At 28.3% G+C, this 22,178-nt stretch overlaps 1 protein-coding gene across 4 annotated transcripts in view; it reads right to left on the bottom strand.

Moving 5' to 3' along the window:
* LOC129958394 (histone-lysine N-methyltransferase SETD2-like) overlaps window positions 1-22,178 on the bottom strand; it is a 73,920-nt gene that overhangs the window by 28,876 nt on the left and 22,866 nt on the right. For all 4 annotated transcript variants that reach the window (XM_056070865.1, XM_056070864.1, XM_056070862.1 and 1 more), the window contains 7 exons: window positions 17,244-17,397; window positions 15,357-15,488; window positions 14,574-14,678; window positions 10,520-11,032; window positions 8,158-8,338; window positions 5,367-5,436; window positions 730-1,156 (listed from right to left, as the gene is read on the bottom strand). In XM_056070865.1, coding sequence (XP_055926840.1) covers window positions 730-1,156; window positions 5,367-5,436; window positions 8,158-8,338; window positions 10,520-11,032; window positions 14,574-14,678; window positions 15,357-15,488; window positions 17,244-17,397 — 1,582 coding nt within the window. The remainder of the gene's footprint in view (window positions 1-729; window positions 1,157-5,366; window positions 5,437-8,157; window positions 8,339-10,519; window positions 11,033-14,573; window positions 14,679-15,356; window positions 15,489-17,243; window positions 17,398-22,178) is intronic.

Raw genomic sequence — 22,178 nt, 5'->3', positions numbered from 1 at the left:
AAGTTCAATGAATTACTTTTTTTGTAAAATTAAGACCTTTGAATCCAGGTCACGTGATCGCACATCTGGTCGAACGAAGCTCTCCCTTTTTTTTCTGCCGCGCCTAATTGCCGAAAAGAATCCAGAAGAGAATGTCCGAGAACCGGGGGAATGAGTCATAACTCGCAATAAGGAAAGAACAAAAAAGAAGTTTTTCTCCCCTTTTCACGCATTATCACTGCCTTTGGAGAAAGAAAGGAAAAGTTTTCACCACATACACTGACCTTGCGTTTTCTGCTTTCAAAGCAAACAAAATTACCCAGATCAAAATAAATAATTCATTATTATTCCTACTTCCTTTTGAACGACGATCCCCGAAATTTCCGGGTATCGAAGCTCAAAATCCCCGAAATTCCGGGGTTTCCCCGGAGCACAAACACCCCTGTGCCTTTTAACATCATAAAAGTCAAAATTAAGCAATTATGTTAAATGTTTAATGAATAAAAAAACAATGAATCAAATGCTTCTACATGGAATTAATTTTTACACAAAATGAATATTAACACACATTAAGGAAATTTCTGAAATTGAATTTTTGAAGTGCATATCATCAGATAAACAATCTGCTGAATTACTTCTACAACAAGAATAACATAAACGAACAACGATTATTAACAGGGTAGCACACACAATACTTTTATTAACCATGAAATATTCACTAGTTAAAAATTCATTAAAAAATAAACACACCTGTGCATGTGATGAATGATATATATTTGCGGAATACATGGAAACTCCATTTTCAATACTTGGCAGTGGTGTATTATTTAATGTATTATTTATAGTTCCTGGTGTAGGCAATAAAGCTGGGCGAATGGACTGAAGCTCCTTAGGGTTATAATATTGCTGTTCAAAAGGAGGAACACTGCTTTCAGAAGTACTGTAAGCATAACTTTCAGATTTTGAATTAAAATAGTTTCCATCATTTGAACTGAAGGAATAATCATTATTTGTACTAGAAAGAGCACTATTTGTACAGCCATTAATGATGGTTGTTGATTCAATATGCTCTTGCTGCTTGCGCAGAGCTTTTCTTTGGTCATTTTCCAAAACTTCCTTTTCAAATCTAAGTCGCCTTTCTTCCTTGGTTAACAAAATAGGAGTGGGAAGAAGAACCCTATAAATAAATAATTCAATGCAATTTAATTCATATAACAATTACCACTAGTAAATAAAAACATTTGTATAACGCAAATAGTGTAGTTATTATTAGATAAATGAAATCAAAATACAGAAAAAATAAAGGACTTTAGACAACTTTTCCAATGACCAACGAAGAGAGAAGTGATGATTACAACAAAGCATGAAATATCTGTTACATGATATAAAGCTTGTTCAGGTGTTTTTTGGTACTGTGGCACTTTGCTAACTCCAATGTTTTTCATTTGAATTCATTGGTAATTCAAATTTTCTCTACTCTTATTAATTTCCTATTAACATGATGTTAATCATCTAATATAAGACCGTATTTTTGTTTAAATCAAACTCAAAACTACAGTAGACTCCCGATTATCCGCGGGCGGGTTATCCGCGCCTGCCGCACAAAGTTTTTTTTTTTTTTTTTTTTTTGACTGATTTTTTCAAAAAGGGACAGTTTTACAGTTATGCTTTTGTAATTACATAATACATTACAGTATTAAAACAGTACATATGTATTAATTTTTCTGTGTATCCTTGACGCCTCTCGTAAATACTAAGCACTTTTCTGTTTTCATTAACAAAATGCATTTTAGGTTAGTTTTGAGTGATATACTAAAATATTAAGCGTTAGTTAAACATTTCCTGCTGTTTATTTTACGTTTAATTGTACATAAAACGATTTTTCAAAGTTGGAATGACTGTTTTCTTTTTTGCTATACCCGTTTTTAGCTTTTTTCGGATTATCCGCGATCTTTGTTATCCGCGGCGGCCGCGCCACCCAATTCCGCGGATAATCGGGAGTGTACTGTATACAAAATTCCGATTATTTCTTAACTGCATTCACCAGCAATGTATCCAGAAATTAAAATTAGTGGTTGGATATCTTATAGTCATGAAAGAAGCAATTTATTCAGTTTAGAATTACTACATTAAAAATATTCAATAGCAATTTTATTTTTCCTATTCAAAACAGTTCAAGGATTAACATAACTTTTATCAAATTGTAAAAAAAATTACTAACCAGTATCGACAGAGTTCACCATCATTAAAAAATTAATTCAAAATAATTTAATTACTGTAAAACGGTCAAAATTTAAAAAATAACTAGAAAGGTGGAAGTATAATGAAATGAAAAATTTGTTTTTACAAGTTATATTTATTTTCTCTTTCCGTTTCAGCAAAAAATTTAAGATTTCTTCACTTGCAGATATATTTTTTAAACATGCATAATAAAAAGAGTGCATTAAATGTAACGTTTTTAAATAAAATTTTTTTAAATATTTCATAACTGAAAACAATCTTTCAGCAATATACATTGTTACAGGCAAGGCAGCTAAAATTTTGGAAAGATTATAGATATTTAGGAAAATATCTACACTGCGCTCTTGCAAAGCTTCAATTGCAATGAATTTAGTCTGTTGTGTAAATAATTTCTTCGTTCATAGCTGATAATTTGTAGTTAAAATTAAATTAAATTAAAGTTATTATCTAAGTTAAAATTCTAACACCGCAAACTAAAAAATTTGCAGAATATGTTCCTTTCAGTATTTCTCATTCATTTTCATCAGCAGATATGAAGTCATTTACATAATTAAAATATTAATAGAGCTCTTAAATGCTTTGTGCTTTATAAAGCTCTCTTTAAGATGTAAAATGATAGCATCAAAAAACTGATTAATTAATATTATCAAAAAAAAAAAAAAGACGATTCGGGGAATTCTGTTGGAATATTAAAATAATAGGTTTATGGCTTTTTGCTAGTTAAGGAAGAATTATATGGCAAATATTCCTTAGCAAAAACTACACAATATTTACAATAAATTTTATCTAATTTTGAAATAAGTGAGTAATGGATACATATGCTAACAGTAAATTATATCGAAATTTCCTCTTCATTTTTTTCATTACCAAATGCAGAGCATGGAAACGCATATGTCGAGATCGGTATCTAAAAATTTCCAAGAATAACATTTTTTCCCTGTCAGTTAGTTTACGATTTTTAAAAAAAATACTTATCAAATTAGGCCAAATTAAGGAGTCTCTTTTATATCAATTAAGGTAATTTCTGAAGAATAATGAATTCTTAAGTTCTGTATTTGGATTTCCATTTTCGATTCAGATCGGGTAATCTCTACTTTTTTTGCCGTTATTCAATGTACCCTTTTCTACTTCAAATAGGTACTTTGAATTTTTTCCATCAGAGTTAAAATAATTTAAGTACAATCGTTCTGTTTTCTTACTCATTGTCGAATTAAAAAAAAATAAAAAGATTCAAGCAAATGTAAAATTATAAACTTCACAATTTAAGCCAAAGAAATTAGATATATCCAGATTTCCTGACTATTGTTAGTTTACGAAAATCAAGAACCGAAATTATCGCTCGTGGACGATTTAACTCAGGAAAAAATGGTATAATACGATAACACGGGCTCTTTCAGAAAACATGTTTTAGACACTCACTGTCTGGAAGAAAAGAAAGACTCATGCAAGCCTCTTCCCTAAAAAACTATAGGTAGGAGGGGCTTAAAGGAAATATCCTAAATAAGGATGTTTCCTTTAAGCCCCTCCTAAATATCCTAAATAAGGATGTCCTCTCCCCTTCACCTACAAACATAGAGTCACGGGCACTTTTTTAAGACAGGAAAGACTTCTCTATTCTTTTCTCAGGAATTAGTTTTTAGATGAAATAATTTTTTCTCTTCAAGATGAAAAATATTTAATAATTAATTAAGTGGATAAAGTAATTATACTACCAATCGGGAAGAAATTCTAATTTAAAGAGCTTTATATTACACGTAAAATAAGCACACAGTTTGAAAGGACAAGAAAATTCCTTTAAGATAACACTATTTTCATCAGGATACCTGCTTTTAAAATCGAGCTACAAACAAGTGCCGAAACCTTGGCAAATTACAAAATCGAGTTGACGGCAAAATCTTTTAATGTTGAAGACCGCAAATACCGTGTTACTTGAAATATGTCAAATTTACATACCATTACCACATCAGTGTTCAAGTTCAGGTGAAATTTCGTCTTTTGTTTGCGATACAACACTAAAATCAATAGTCTACGAAACATACATTCATCAGAAAGTTCTCAGCAAAGGAAGAAGGTAGATAAATGGAATTAATGCAAATCCGCCAATAAAATCGCTTTTAGATATGAATATGATAGTCGGTTGTGTAGTCATTGTGTTTATAACAATAAAAATGCTACTTTTCTTACTAGGCTTTACAATTTGCGTTCTTTAACTACAACAGCAGGCTTCAGATAGACAAAAAATTAAAATCAGGAGCAACAATTTTTTTTTTTTTTTTTTTTTTTTTTTTTTTTGTGACCAACGCCAATTGCAGTGATGTATTGCAAACAAAAGATTTAATTTCTGCTGAACTAGAACTCTGATACTGTTCGTTGTAGACACATTCGAATGCTATGGAATGGACAATTTTTTGGTAAATTTGACACATTGTAGCAAGAAAGGTATTTGCCGACATTCAATATAACCTATGTAAAATTTTAGCAATAATTCGATTTTCCTTTCACCAAGATTACGGCGCTTGTACCTCGGCTTTAATTTCAGGTATCCTGATAAAAATGATGTCATCTTACAAGCTTTTTTTCTGCTCTTATAAAACTACGAACGCATTTTACGTGTAGAATAGTAAAAATTTTTTAATTAAGATTCCTTCCCGACTGGTAGCATAATCAATCAGCCATAAGTTGTAAACAGTAAGAGACAGGACAGTGTTCTATAATTTTTATGACCCACATTTTCTATTGTCCTCTTTCTGTTGACAGATTAGGTTAAATTCCCTACGTATAGCAGAATAAAAATTATACCAGCTATCTTTAAATACAATTTTTTCAGAGAATACTGTGATTATAAAGATAATCAAATCTCTAACTTTTTGTTTTGACAGTATAAAGGGGAAAGGTAAAGAATTTTTATAGAATATTTATGGAGATAATGCAACATTCAACAGTAGATATTTCAATTCAAGATTATCCCTATGGCTTTCCAGAGATTCCATTCTGAGGACCAGATTTCTTTGGAAACTCTGGTTCCTAAGACACTGGTTTTGAATCCATGGCCCACAGATCTCTAAGTAAAAATTCTGTCTTGAAACCACTATAACAAAATAATCAAGTAGTAAGATGAGAATTAAATTCGTTCATCAAATACTCACTTTCTAGGTTTTTCCTCCACATCACTATTTTGTTGCTCCCAACTCTTTTCTTGATCCTGAGAAAAACTCTCTAATCAAGAAGGGAGGGGAAAAGATTAGTTTCTGAATCAGTATTATTATAAAACATAATTTAACGAATATATTATTTTAAAAAATTCAGATCTAAACAGAAAGCCAAAAGTCATTATACCAGGTTTTTTTTTTTTTTTTTTTTTGGCAATTACCAGTAAATACAAATGTTCAAACTACTAAAACATAGAGAAACAGTGTATGTATAACATGGTCCATTTAATGAAAATTTTATATAAAATTAATATTGTATGTTGGGATGAACTATAATTGATAAAATTTTTTAACATTTTTCTACATGTATATTAAATAAATCTAGTTGCATTTTAGAAATTACATATAACAACGAAATTTTATGCAGATAATTTAGAAACCCTTAAATATGTCGGGTAATATGATGAACATTAAAAAACACACAAGGTTTGAAATAAAATAATTTTTTTGAGTTCAAATAAATGGATACATTTGTTTCTATAGCCAAACTGCAATATTAAAAACAAATTTTCTCACATTTCCGTCGTTATCTTACTATTTAATTTAGAATAATTACAATAAAATACTAACCACAATATTTTTTTTAATTTTCAACCTGTGACCTATTAGTCCTAAAATTTGTTGACCACATAACTTATTTTTGAGCACTTTTACTAAATCCTTCATAAAACTTTCCCAGACGTTTGTGTTTCCTTATTAAAACGTTCTGGAAAGTCAAAGTTCAGAAATTTTGTTTGAGAAAGAGACCTTAATCTTGAGTCCAAATCTCTCATATCTTATACTGACTTGGTTTCTAATCTATATTTAAGAGATGCCTTGAATCATCCATGAGATGGTTATCGAAAATCCCTTGAAGTTTTTCTTAACATAATTTAAGCATACAGTAAAGGCTGGAAGCATCCCTTCGGGAAATTTTGTTTTCTAAAACATTTTCAACTGCAAACTTCATAGCACCCTCAAATCATTTATCTTGATTCCCCCTTCAGATACTTTGGCAACTCTTCCTAGACTGAAAGTGAAGTTTTAATCATATAGATCCATAAAATTTGACAAGGTTGCTACGAAAATCTGAGGAGGGGGGGGGGAATTCCTTGTGTTTCCCTGTTTTTCTCCTGTATGTGTATTCAAGATACGAGGAAATACGCGAGTAGCACTTACTCATGAGCTAGTTATAATGGAATATGGTTTTAAGGAGTGAAAAAAGCAAGAAAAGGAAGCAACACTTTAACATTATTCGAAATAATAACATATTAAAAGTAGGTATGTATTTACATACAGAAAAAAAATTATCTTTATTTATTAAGCAGAATTCAGCATGACAAAATTTATATATAAAGGGGAGGGTGATATACTACCTCTCATGCTCTTTAAGTGTAAATGACACAAAATTAAGGACTCTGGTGAAATAAAACAAAAAACATTTTTGTTACCATGATACAAATAATTTCACGATTACTTAAAAAAACATTACAAAGCAAGATTACGTTCCTTTATTAATTCATTTTTGTCAATTCACTCATTTGGGCATCAATTTCTGCACCTTCTGCAGATTTTTCAGCCATCAGCTTCATGGAGCCTATTAACTTAATCCATAATAAATAAAATACATTTCTGTATGGCCTAATGTAACGCAACAAGTTTTAATGCCCATAAAAATTCTAATTTAAATTATTGTTCTTGAACTTTAAAAAGTTCGAAATCAGTTTATTTTCGGATATCAAATCTGACATTTTCGGATTTGACGTGTCATTCCTTTTAAACACTAGGTCCAAGATCAATGCTGGCTCTTTTGAAATGGTAACAAAGTCTTGCATGTTTTCCCCTTTTGCCTTGACTAGTAAGTGCCTGTTTCCCCATATTATTTAGGCTTATTATCTTCTTATAAAGGGAACTACGAAACAACTGATTTTGTGGAACTTCCCGAATCCATTCAGCAAAATTAGGATTGATTTTTTTTATCCATCTAATTCGTTTTAAATGAGGATTTTAAGCAACGCATTGATTTCTTAAAAAAAATCTCTAATCTACATTGAATCAGATCACAGTTTCTAAAATAATAAACAAACCATTCTATAAACTCAAGCATGGTAGACTAAACACCGCCACACTGCTTCCGCAGACTGAATGTTGTAATCCTGCTAAAGAAATGTATTCTATTATTTCACGTATAGAAATATTTTACAGAAGTCTCGCATATGTTCATTAGCTGCATTTCGGGAAAGAAAGATTGCTCGCAAATCGAAACTGGAATGATCTATACAGGGGGGGAGGAGAGAGTAAAGGGGTAAGTTCCCACAGAATACAACATTCCACATTACACAATTGCGAATGACATTGTTTCGTTTTTGGAAGCTATGACTATGATCTTTTGTTATGGCAATATTTAGAGATCGCCATTTTTTAGATGGGAAAAATAGCTTAGAAACTTAAAATTCCCTGTACTTTCAGGTTTTTTAAAGACGATTTTTAAATTCCCTGTGTTTTCACAGAGGTGTGGCAACCCTGTTTGATTTGGGAATGACCTTTTCAACATGTGTTATTAATTGAAATAATCCAGAAAGTTTGGTAATGTATTTTAAGTGATAGTTAGTTATAGTTGCCATACTAAAAATAAAATATGTTTTAAATATTAATACATTCACAAAAATAGGCATCAACATAATAAACACAAGATTAAGATTAAAGACATATGTCAAGCCTACGTTAAATAATATGCAAAAATGTTTACCTTTATTTTTATCTTTAGAGAAACGATTAAAATCTTTGGCAACTTGAAGTTTGTGTTTGCAGCAAGTTGAACCACGGATACCACACTGTTTACATATGTCATTTTCTCTTCTATGATAAAAATTGGCATACGTTTTACATTTTTGTTTCTGATGTTCACGGCGAGGTATGCGAAAATCTTCCTGATAAAAGATCAAAACATATAATAAAATTTACAGCTTATGTTATTTTAATTTTAGCAAAAACTTATACTATATCAAGAGGGTTAAGCTTTGTAACCTATATTTCCGCAAAGACTGATAAAATAACAATTATTACACAAGTTTCATTTCTACATCTTACTGATTAAATAATTTATGCCCAGTAAATTTCAATATTTTTGGAGGTAATATATATCTTTCTTTTACACAAAATAATGACACAACCACATTCCAATAACCGTTTCGAATTTTAAGTTAAATGTTTATATCAAATAATTTTTAAATGAAGCCAAATAAATATTTCCTAATAATCCTCGCAATCTCTCAAGATGGTTATTAGTATAGTTTACAATTTGAATTCAGTGCATGTTGCTTTTCTTCCAGTTACAAAGATTCAATATTTATTATAGTTGTTTAAATATTGCAATGAAGTCAAGGCAGATCGATCAAACTATTTGTTCAAAAGCATCTTGAACATAGAAAGCAGTAAACTGCAGCATGATTAGACTAAATGTATCTTCAATGAACATTAGTTCAGAGGTGAACCAAAGAATTGGGGGAAAGACAGTTCTACTGGATGGTTAAGATTTTGAAAAGGAAGAAAAACTCTGACAAACAGAAAAACAATTTTACAACTAAACAGAACTGTCCTAACATACTTAGCCATTGTTTATAAAATAAAATTTTCTAACTAGAATTGATGTAATCATACAAGAACTGGGAAATATTACTTAATGCATTACAAACACTTCCCTAGGAGAAATAGTTTTTTTTTTTAATTAACGATGCAAATTTGTTTTCACAACATAGACAGTTAAATGTCTTTAAAAACACATTTAATTGTCTATAAAGACGCGTTGGTTTCACTGCAATCAATTTTGGAGGGAAAATTATAAAGACTGGAAGATCATCATGATATAAAGGAAAAAATATGTTTCAAACAATCGCATATTATACTGGCTTAACATATGAAGAGGAAATTCAATAAAAAGTGATTCCTTAATTTGACAGCATGATTAAAGGAATCGATTCAAGATTTCAGCTGTCAAATTCTTATTCAGAAATATGCATCCCTTACAGTATCCAACTTACAAAATGAATAATATAAATGTCAATTATATGATATTAGTAACACTAACAGAAAACTAATTGGTACTGAAAGAAAAAAAAATTTCAAAATTTTATTCCAATTCTACTAGAGAAGATAGAAAAGAAACATGGAAAGAAAGTCCCATTGAACTGCCATATTTCATCAAAAATATAGAACTAAAAAACTATTTCTAATTTTACGAATTCATTTCAAAACTATTATGAATATAACAAGTTGTGAAAATTTTTTGCACAATTTAAACTGATTAAAAATTATCGATCACTGATAATTAACTTGTGATTAAGAAATCTTGCAATATTATGTACTGAGAATAAGTTAACTCTTTAAGTAGATTGTAATGATATTTCAACGATTTTGCAAATAAAGAAAAATTACATTGCAACTTTTTATTTTGCATTATAAGTACAAATATTAAAATTAAGTTTTATTTTTTATTTTTATTTTGAGTTGTATGCCCCCTTAGTATCTAACAGAGGATGAGTAGTTGTGGCAAATTTACTCAAAATGGCAAAAGTTGTAGCTACACCATTGCATAAGAGAGATGCTATTAAACCAACTTTATAAACTTAAATTATATGCAGTACAATAAATGCATATACTTATACAAATACTTATGCATATACTTATGAACATATGGTACATAATATTAACTGACAAATAAAATAAACTGCATATAAAATCAGAAAACATTAATACTAAGTTTTCACAAAATAAGAGGCATATGAAAAAATTTGAAAAAAGTTTACAATGACAATGAAAATAATAATAAAGCTATTAAAGGCATAAAAATTGTAATTTATAAACCTTAAACAAAGGTGTTTAAGAAAAGACTAATATATTCCAAAGAAAGAAAATTCAAGTTTTCCGAATAAGCACACGGATAATTAATTTTAAACTTTAAAGAAAGAAATAAGCTAATTTTCTAAGCTCAACGGTTAGCACAACTAATAATCAAAAACTATTTTCTTTTTCTTCCCTAATAAAGCTTTTTATTCAATGGCATATAACTTGGATAAACTTACATTAATTTCAAATTGTAAAAATGAACCAACCTTCAAATCTTTCCACGAAGAAAGCAAATTATGAGCAAAATTTACTATTTCTGAATTATTCATCTTATTCATATCTGCAGTATCACTACTTTCTTCATCTGACCGCAAAATCACATCAGCAGTTGTATTGCCATTGATAGCAGAGCTTTCCTCATTATCAGAATTAATGATGCTATTTACGCTCCCTTCTTCTATGTACTGAGACATATCAGAACTAATACCACAATCCATATTAATCTTTTCATCCCGAATTAAAGTCCTTGCACCATATACAGATTCTGATGCTTGAAATATCACCGCATCCGTTTCACTGTCAGATGTGTCACTAGTTTTTAATTTCTTTGCAACAGAAGTATAATTCTCTTCACTAGAAATCTCAGTAGAATTTTGTAAATCTCCATGTAGTTCATTTGCATGAATATCTGAAGCCCATCTTTCAACTATATTGTAGACTTTACTTTCCAGGAGCATAGTTTTATTTGGCACTGGTAAAATGGACAAAACTTGCAAAATCTAAAATATATATAACACATCAAACATAATAAATTATAGCAAATGCTAAAAAAAAAAAAAAAAAAAATTACAAAATAAGTCAAGAGAAAGTGTACAGTTAATATCCATTACAAAACAACCAATCAAACAGTAATAAAAATTTTAGTAATGCAATACACAATATGACTTAGCAAATTAGCTTGGAACTAAATTTCTAGAGAACCTTATTAGGCATTTGAATACCTCTTCTGTAATTTCTTTGAATATAAATAAAAAGAATGTTGAAACAATGAGATATCAATTTGTGATTTGATCGTGGTTAAAAAAACTTTTACTATTGCAAAACATTATTAATAACTAATTCAAAAATCAGATCAATTTTAACAAAAAATATCAAAACATTTTAAGAAGGCGTCAGAAAAAAAAAAATAATGTTAGCTTAAAATATAGAAAATCAAAAGAGTTTAAACAGAAGGATACATATCATACAAATTTTAAATTTGGTGCAGAAAAATAGACAACAAAACAAATTATGAAGTTTTCAATTAAAAATTAGCCAAATTAAAATTATGGGTAATGAAGTAATAAATATTAAAAACAAAAAACAAATTATCATTATTGAATGCTCTATAATATCAAAGTTCGATAATTGTCGGAAATTCGATCATGACCAATCGAGCACTCAAACTAATTCTGAAGGAAATTCTAAGAGCCACTAAGGGCAACGCTTTAGGAGGAGTTGATTTCTTCTTCTTCATTGTCCATTCCTATGCCCCTTAAAGTAGAAGAGATGGGATTCCCATTCACAAAAAGGGCATTTACATAAATTTTCAGTTTACATGCGTTTGTTACCAATTATGTAAAAATCACATGCTAGTAATATGTTATATGTGTAGAAAGAATTTTATGGTTGACGATTAAGCTTTCGCATTGTAATTCTGTCTTGCCTTAAAAACGCTTATACTAATCTGCCTTAAATGCATTATTGTAGGAAGATCTGAAATACTTCTAAGATTGATGCATCTTTTTCTCGAAGTTTGTATGAGATCATATATAGCTTCATAAATATGTGGGTTAGTGCTGGTTTCAATTACCTAACCTACAAATTTGCCTGCCTAATTTAAAATATGCTAGAGATAAGGAAACAAGGTTTAAGTTAAAGAAAATTTAATTACAAGACTTTGTACAATTGCTAGATTAGTGAAACACGCTTAAAGATTAAGTCAGAATCGTTCCGGTCGCGGCAGTGTTTTTTTTTATTTATTTATTTATTCTTACTTCGCTGGTTTAAAAATAGACTGAAGGAGTCGTTGATTTGCATACTTGCCGAGATCAAAAATAACCACAAAGCGGCACTGTCAATTTGATTTGAACCTCGTGGCAAATGTCAGTTTTTACTTGCACTTTGTAGTACCGCTACAAATATACCAATGCACTACTGAAAATTTAAATTTTGTGCTGTTTTTTTTTTATATTTATTAACATCGTAAACACAGAATTTGAAAGTTATCAGTCATACTAATTTTGAAGAAAACTTTTTTTTTTCAAAGAATGATCACTATTCAAATCTCGGATAAATTTAGTTGTTAATAATGTATTATCTTACAGTAATATATAATATTCGTATGTAATTTGAAATTCATTTAATGAAAATAATTATTTATTGGCATGGGTCTCCTTGGCTCCCTAAAGCAACAATATAAAGATTCTTACAAAATGCCAATTTTTAAAAAATAGAATAACAACAACAACATCAAAAAACAGAACTTTAGTTTAAATCTATTTTTATATCAAATTTAATTTTGTGCTTTATAACGTATAATATACTATAAGTAAATTTTTGTTATGCATCACAAACTTATAAAACTGCAATATAAAGAATCAAACAAAAAAAAAATGCTTTGAAAATGATGGCAATGTTCTAATACTTCCTTAGGTATATGGGCTCTAAATTTCAAATTTAAGTAAATATATCTTTTAATGACAATATTAATTAATATTTTAATTGGATGAATGATATAAAATTTGTTGAAAATTAAATGATGTTTAGATCTGTTTCCGAATAGATACATCTGCAGTTCAGCTATTCATATGATTTTTAAATCTAATTCATACAGATACTAAAAATCATTATAAAACTGCTTTACCATTATTTATGGAGGATATTTCGTATGCTTAAAATAAAATGTAAAAAAATTTGCTTGTATTATAAATATATCTGAAAATAAAAGAAAATAATTCTTTTTAATTATATTTAAATAAAAATTTATTGTTGGAATCTCTCAGTTTAGGAAGCAGAAAACAATTTATTCAAAAATAATATGCCTAAAGCAAGTATTTTTATATATTAAAATATGACAGTATATACAGAAATATTAAAAAATATGTATTGTCCTATTTTCGTTTTCGATAAGTGGGATTCACACAAACGCACAAATACTGAAAGTTAAAAATAAACACCAGTTTTAGCATTCAAAATGAAAATTAATTGCGGGTATCAATTTACTGCATCCTGATTCATCATGATCATTCTATTACTTTTTTTTTATCATACTATTATTTTTATGATCATCCTATTATTCATGATCATAAACATTTTTTTTTTCTTTTCAAAAACTGAAATAGAAAAATTAATTTTTCAAAAATGCCGATTAAACAAAAAAATATGCACAGCCCTATTTTGCATTTTTCAACAAACATGAAGTTTCCATTAGATTTTTAAAGAAAGAAGATCTTATTTACAAAATGTCACTTTAAAAGATGTTGGTAATCACACATATTTTAGAAAGGTGAATATACAATGAAAAAACATAAAATTTAGAGTACATTGTTGGAAAAATAAAAAACACATTAGTATTTTATTATTTGCAACATAGGATAAACTACAAGAAACTCATATTTTCTACAGATTATTTAATTCACTAATAGCTCGAACTGAATCAGAATTTACAAAAGCTTCCAAGCAGAAATATAGCAAAATTTATAATTTCAAAGATCAATAACTCATCGCAATCTGAAAATTCAGCAAGAAAATTTACAAACAGATTTCATCCACGGATTTTCGGTTGCCAGGTCAATAAATCTTACAACACTAAGGACTGAAAGATGGGCTGATTCTGAAAAAGTAACCTTTCCAATAAGGTCTTTTTTTTATGAACAGAAAAGCTTTTAATAACGATTTCAAAATATAAGGAAATAATTAAGATTAAAATACAAATTATAATTCAAAGCAGAAATAAAAAGTTTAAAAATCAAAACAGTAAAAAAAAAAAAAAAATTAATAATATTATTTCATAATATTACTATTCTAGAAAAATGATTCTTCTGAAATATAATTTCTGCTTCAAGAAGAGTTATGCCATAGAATATTTGGTTTGAAACTCTTACACATTACACAATTTTTATGTCATTTTTCCTCTCTAAGGTTTCTATATCATAAAACTGCTTTTATAAAGGTAGAATTCCTTCTCTTAATTAACTCTTGAAAAATGAAGCATATGAATGATGAAAATGATTCATCCTTTCTACAAGCAAACCAATTATCAAGCATATATTTACATACCTTTAATTTCAATCCAGAGTCCATTAAATCCACCATCCAGGACCACAGCAGAGATAGGCCATGGTAATCTACAAATATTCTAAGATACCCAATATCAGATGTTGCCTAGGAGGGGGGGGGGGAAATACATGTTAAGCAATTATGAGCCTCTGTAGATAATATGCAAAAATGTTAAGAGCAAATGTAAAAAAAAAAAAAATCAATTTATTATCTCCACAAATGTTTTACACTAAGTGCCAATGTAAGTATACTTGCAATTTATAGAATAATCAATTAACTGCAGTTTTCATTTTAAAAAGGTATACAAACTGTAAATAAAATTTTTTCATACCCTGTCGAGATAACGATCTTAGAGTATCATAAGAAGCTAAGATTAGTGCTCAAATGAAGATACAATCTAAGTCATTGATTAAACCTTATAATTTAGAACACAAAAATAACATGTCCCTGTACAAATATTTACAACGCGACAGTTTGAGATCATTATTCGACTCAATAGATTTACAATACACAAAATCTTAAAAAAATTTCAAAAAAAATCACAAATAGAAGCTTTAATATTTCTATCACACACACACACACACACACACACACACAAAAAAAAAAAAAAAAAAAAACACCACTCTTAAGCCCTATTTAAAAAATGTGATATGATTAAATAACCCTACATAAAGATTACAAATATCTTTTTGTAATATTTTAATATATCACAGGAAAAACAAAATATGTAAAGCAAGAAAAGTAAATCTGATTAAATTTAATTACGAAAATTTCATATCTTACCAAAATTACATCAAGTAGCTTGTTACGAGAATGAAAGTCTTCAGCACGCACCATTAACCTTGCAAGTATTAATATTTCAGCTTTATTACGAAGTCCACTGTTTTCACAAAGTTTTTCAATTTCTTCTTCCAACTAATAATTATTTTTTTAAAAAATTAATTATTATGATGCTGAAAACAATTTATTTCATTTTATTTCAAAAATTCATTCAAATAATATACAAATAAAATAATAACATATTAAACTGTAAATTCTAAAAAACATCCCTAAAATTTAAACTAGATAGTAAGATTAATAAACATGAATGAAAAAAAAATCACAATCATATCAATGAAAATATAAAACAAAAAATAAGCTATAATTTCATAAAGCAAAAAACATCAATTGTAGAATATTCAGCAATTCCGAAACTGAATTGTTACAGTAATCTTACAACTATCATGTGAAGATGATCTAACCCGATAACGAAATTTCATCTCTTTTAGAAGTATAAGTTTATTAAGATATTAAACGCACAATTTTCTGGCAATAATGTTACAAACTATCTTGGTCTAGGAATAATTAAAAAATAATAATTTTTCCCAGAAACGTTTATTTTTATCCCAAAATTTTGCCGATACTCTATTTTATTTAAGTCTGACAAATAATTATATTTTAATAACCCAGACAAACTTCAAAACATTTACTCTAAAATTAACTGCATTTTTAGCCTATTATTTACTTGTATAGTAAATGAAAACTGTTTAATAGTTAATTCTGTTAGATCCAATCAGAAATTTAAACAGCATTTGATTAATTCAATTTTAATTATTTTCAGTCTTTTCATGTATAAAAGTCTCCATTTTCTGATGTTTTATTGCTTATTATCCTTAATTTGTCTTTTTTTAATTTAGAAATTAACTGCAAGATATACACTTAAGAAACAAAAAAATTACTTAACTGATGATCTTCTCTTGCAACAAAATAATTTACATTATGAGAATTCTATAAATTTGATAGCATTCGCATTCATCATTACTCTTAAGTTTTAAAACTAAATTTAAAATTTCAGGGTGAAATACTGAAGTATAGCCATTGAGTATTTTAGAAAATATATATATTATCAATACAGCAAACTTTATATGAAACGTTGTGCTAGGAAATCAAATTCAATTTTATTTTAGGATACCTATGCTTTTCCACTTACAGATAAATTTCACTCATGCTCTCCATATACTCAAGAATTTTGAATAATGGATTGTGAAATATTAAAAGCGTATTTTCATCAAACACTTTCAATTCAAATGTTGCATATATGTTAAATCAAAGTATTTAATCCTTTATTACTAATAATTACAGTTAGTATTAATAACTTGTACTGATTAAATACTGGAGAATAACTAGGCAATGTCGTAAATCAATTTATCACTTTTACCAGATCATATTAATAATTACCGATTGATCGCACTGATTGTACAACAGACGACATATGACAAGTTTAAATAACCACTGCCTCAGAATGTTAATAAACTTTTGGAAGATATAAACATTACTTAAGTGATAGCAAAATAATTAAACAATTTAATATCAATGATTCAATTCTATTCTAATTTTTCTATCTACAAGAACGGACAATGCTTTCATCAAAAGGATAAAACAAGAGTTCTGGCAAAATGTAAAATTTCAGATATTAAAATAAACCTTTGACATTACAAAAATTTACTCTGAATCTTTCTTTCAAAATTTATATTAATATAAACTTATGATTTACTTGCAATAAAAAAAATAATTTTAATGAATTTAAATAATTTTTAAGTTGCTGGTCTAAATTTAATCCTGAAAAAATGCAATTGCGACTCCATTAATACTGAAAAATAAGTTCAAAAATAAAACATCACAAAAGCATACTATTAAATCTTCCAAAACTTCTCTTTTCTTTACTTCTGGTCCTTTTTTTCGTTTATTAATAGTCTTATTTGTGACATCCAAAGATATCTCATTCGAGACACCAATGTATCCACTGCACAACTCACTTTCACAATAGCATTTCTGAGCTTCCCGCCTGCAAGAGTTGAAATATTACAAAACATAATGCAGCAATAAGAAAAAGCAATATTTTAATATTGCTTTAAATGTAACACTACACTATATCATAATATGAAACATAAGTATTAGGATATTTGTTATTTTTGTTTCTAAGAAAGATACCTAAAATCTTTTTAAAAAATCAAGAACAGAAAACATTGCACTGGCTTCCTTTCAAATCATTAGTCAAAGAATTTTCTTTGTAAACAATATGCAACTTTATGGTGGTTTATTTTATGAAAACATATTTCCTAATAAAGACAACTAGCCATAGCAGGAAATCTAGGTTGTTGTTGTTTTTTAATGGATTTATATACCAATAAACTTTGTCTTTACAAAAAAAAAAAAAAATCGATTTTTTTTTTCAGTCAATTTTTTGAAAATGTGACAAGTTGCCCAGTTAAAACATATTAATTTTTTTTTTTATCTTTGTTATATCTATACATACATATTTTTTTCTAACATATTTACTTTGTATATCTCTATATTTATTTTCTACGTTTACTTTTCGTACAGTTTTAAAAATAGCATTAAGAAATGCTTGTCTATAAAAGAAGACTATGTTACAGCAGAGGGGTGGAAATGAAAAACACTGTGTAAATAAAAATAATAAAAAAACACATACAAAATGTATACACAAACGTATGTGTCTATGCATGTTCTTACATGTGTGTCGACACATACAAAAACACTGTATAGTACATCAATGAAAGTATTCAACCTTTTACTGTAAAGAGTTCAAAGACATTTTCACAAGAATATGTAAATGGATTTCGTATAAAACATTCCAAATGGTTGGCTGACTGATATGTAAATGACATACTACAGCTCTTGCACTTATATTAGGTGTTTCGTCAACATGGTCCAAGATGACTCCTTCCAGGTATGATTGTCGTACAGTCCTCGAATGAACCTTCCATCAGTACTCGCGAGAAATGAACCATTTTCACAAAATTGCCAATTAAATCGATCAAACATTTTGTGTTTCTCATACGTCTATTTGGAAAGCGTTCCTTATACAGTCGTAGAGCTGCCCTGCCATTACAATTCGCAGCCTCGTACATTAAATGCATATCTGCTTTTTCAGTGTTAGTGAAATTATCCATCCACAGGGTAGCCAGCATTTCTGTTATGTGAATTTCCCTGCTTTCAGGTTTCCTTTATTTCCAGGTTTTGTTAAGAAATTTCCCTGACCTTTTTCGAATGTTTCTAATATCCTCAAAACGATGTCGCTTTATTTTATAATATTTAATTATTTCACAATATGTTCTTAACTTTATTCTGAAAAATCATTCTACTCTTTTAACTAAAATCAAATAAAATAGTATTCTCAGAAAAAAAGCCCAGCATTTTCACTCACTAAATTTCAAACAAGCTTCAATTATGTAAAACCCTTCCCTTTCTTGTAAAAATATTAACCAAAACTAGAAGATATATGCCCATCTAGACCGACTTTTAGTGAACCAGTCATATCTCAAACTCCCAGTCAAATTTACTCACGAAAAATACAGAAAGAATTCCGAATTGAGTAAAACATCAATAACAGATATTATGGAGAATAAATTTATTCAATGATGTAATATATTAAAAATTTTAGAAAAGACCATGATCATATAAAAGAAAAATATGCCATTATATATCATAATTAATATAAACACAATGAAAAAAAATAACAATATTCAGAACAATGCTATGTTACTGAATATTAAAATTCTAGCTAATTATCTTTTATTTATAATTTTTCAACCAACATTTTAGCATAATATGCAATTTGAAATGAAATAAATTTTTTTAATTAAATATGAAAATTTAAAATGAAGGTGGAAAGTGAAAAAAATTATATAAAAACAGTTAAAAGATTGAAAAATTACCACTAAAATATCTTTACATTAAAAATAAAAAATTAATAATTTCACAAAAAATTTCTAAAGTCAATTGAATGCAGGAACTTATAAATCAATTCAAAACACGGTATATTTGAAAAAAAAAATTCTTTTAAATAACACGAATAAAAAAAAGGGAAAGAAAAGAAAACTCTTTTAAACTGCATGAAAATTTGAAAAAAGTACAACATATAATCCAATCATATGAAGTGAAATAAACTGAAGTTACAGTTTTTAAGGAAACAAGTTATACCTGGAACATAAAAAGACCTGGAGCTTAAAAAATCTAATGTTTCAAAAGAAAGTATTAACAACAAACTGCCATTCTTGGTTTTAAATTTCATAGATTTATTTAATAAGTAATTAATTGAAAGCCTTTTAGAATATAATGAAATGTTAAATAAGTAATGATAATTAAATCAAATTTTTTGCTGAAATTAACACTTTCAGTTCAGTTTCAACCCCAAAAAATTCCGACTTAAATTAACAAAAAAGTCTTTCCATATTTACACCCATGTTTTGTCCATAATTGCTTCATAAAAATTGGCCTTTCCCACGACTTTTACTCTATTTATAGAGTCGCCACTCAAATCTGGTAATCGCAAATTGACCACTACGCCCCGCACTGAGGCCCAAGGATAAAGGAATGATGAACCGTCGCGACAGCATTGGCGGGAACTGAGACTGAGTTCTAAGGGCCATCACTGGTCACAGTACAACCTCCACCCGGGTGGCGAGAACAAATCACCATACAAGAAATTTCTCATCCTCAAATCTGATGTACACTCCCTGGTGGCATGAACAAATCTGGTAAAAAAATATTCCCTCAATTTTACATGTGTTTCTCTGGTGTATGAGCAGTACAAGAGTAAGTATGCAAATAGCACTCACATACTTGTTGCAACAGAATAACAACATCCTCCGAATTTTTATCAATGAGGGGGAAAAAAAGCAAGAAGTAAGAAAAAATTCATCATTACCTGAAATAATATATTAAATGAATATATTTACAAAGAGAAAAAAAAACTTTTTCTTTATTACTGCCTAAAATTCTGCATGACAAATTCACGTTAAAGAAAAAAACAAATTGCTCATGTTCTCAAATGTAAAGTCACTCAATATTAAGGGCTCAAGTGAAATAAAACAAAAAAAATAACATTCTTGCTATCATGATACAAACCCTTTGTAGATTATTTAACAAAAAGCATTATAAAGTTTTTTTTTTTTTGTGTGTGTGTGTGTGTGTGTGTGTGTGTGTCGCGCATGGTATTTAGATTTTTGATTTTCAGACGAAGATCTTTTATTCTTGCAGTTTTTAAAGAAATCGGCCTTTCTTTGGTGAAAAAAAGTTGAGAAATCTAAAATTCCCGGTTTTTAAGGGGATTTAGATTTTAAAATTACCTGCATTTTCCCTGTTTTATAGATGATTTTTATAGATTATCCCTTTGCTTTCCGATTTTCTCGAAGCCGTGACAACCCTGATTTCATAATCCATATCTAGTTGTTCTATTGTAGATTTTAACCTTTAACAGTTTCATTACATATATTTTAAACAATTTTTTAAAAGTTTATCTCATGATTTTTATTATCCATGTCCTTTTCAACTTTATGTTTGTAGCAGCATGGCCAAATCTGACACCCATACCATTAAATCTAATCAAACCATCCTAAAAGGTGGGGAAAATGCAGAAATGCTATAATGATCAAAATAATAAAGTACCCAATAAAAATTTGCACAATTTTTTTAAAACTCTCAAATAGGCAGAACTCTACATTATGTTTTAATTTATGTTTTGTAATGTTCCATATGATAATTTCATTATTTAAATTAAGAATATTCTAATTATCATACTAAACAGTGTGTATGCAATTATGTATATCAATAATTTAATTTTGATTTAAATTCCATCTTTAATTACATTTAAACAATAATAATCACTGCGTATGTTATTTACAAGTAACATTAAAAGTTTTACCAAAACAGTGGTTTTGATAATAAATCACCACTTAATGTACCTCCTGGGGATGAGAAATTGCTTTATTCTCCATATTTCATATTTATAATTCACAAAAGTCACACTTATCAGTAATTTCTTAAAATACCAAATTAATATATCCCTAAAAGGATTGAGCAAGAAATGAAAGACAAATGAAAAGCAGTAATTAAAAAACCAGGCTATTTTTGTTTTAAGACTGATTTTGACTATTTTGCAACACTAACCTAGAATTTTATAGACTTTGTACTCAAAGCATAACCCTCCAAAAAATATAGGACATTGACAATGATAGTAGTTCATAGTAGTATTTATATTAGATAGTGGTGTGGGTAATAATATGGAGGTAATAGTATTATGGAGGTACAATACCATTCAAATAATAATAAGAGTTCAAATTTGATGGGATCTTTAAATGATCATCAAATATTATTTGAATAATTATAATCTTTTGTCTGTTAAAGTATTTTAAGGGACAAGATAAATTTTAAATCTATCTCACAAAAGTATCCATTCATTGTGTAATTAAGGAATGAAAATCTAAAAAGAACAGAAATTAAATGGACAAGAAATGTTAAAAAGTAAAGAGAATGACAATAATTCTTACTAAATATTTCTGCATTTTTGTAAACAGCTGACTGTACCAAACATTTAGTGTGCAGCAAATTAAAAACTAACTGAGTCACCTCAGTACTATAGTAAATTAACAATAAGTTCTATTTTAAGAAAATTTATTATCTGGGGGAGGGTGAAGGAATATAAAAGGTTTTGTTAATTTTTAGAATATAATCAAATTACTCATGAACAACTAACAAGTTAAGAAAAACAAAGTTACTGCAACATAACTAATCACAAAAAACAAAAACTGTTCAATTTTCTGA

This window comes from Argiope bruennichi, chromosome X1, assembly GCF_947563725.1.
Source record: "Argiope bruennichi chromosome X1, qqArgBrue1.1, whole genome shotgun sequence".
Taxonomy (NCBI): Eukaryota; Metazoa; Arthropoda; class Arachnida; order Araneae; family Araneidae; genus Argiope; species Argiope bruennichi.
Note: the sequence above shows the minus strand (reverse complement) of the source record. Positions and strands in the feature narration are given on the sequence as shown.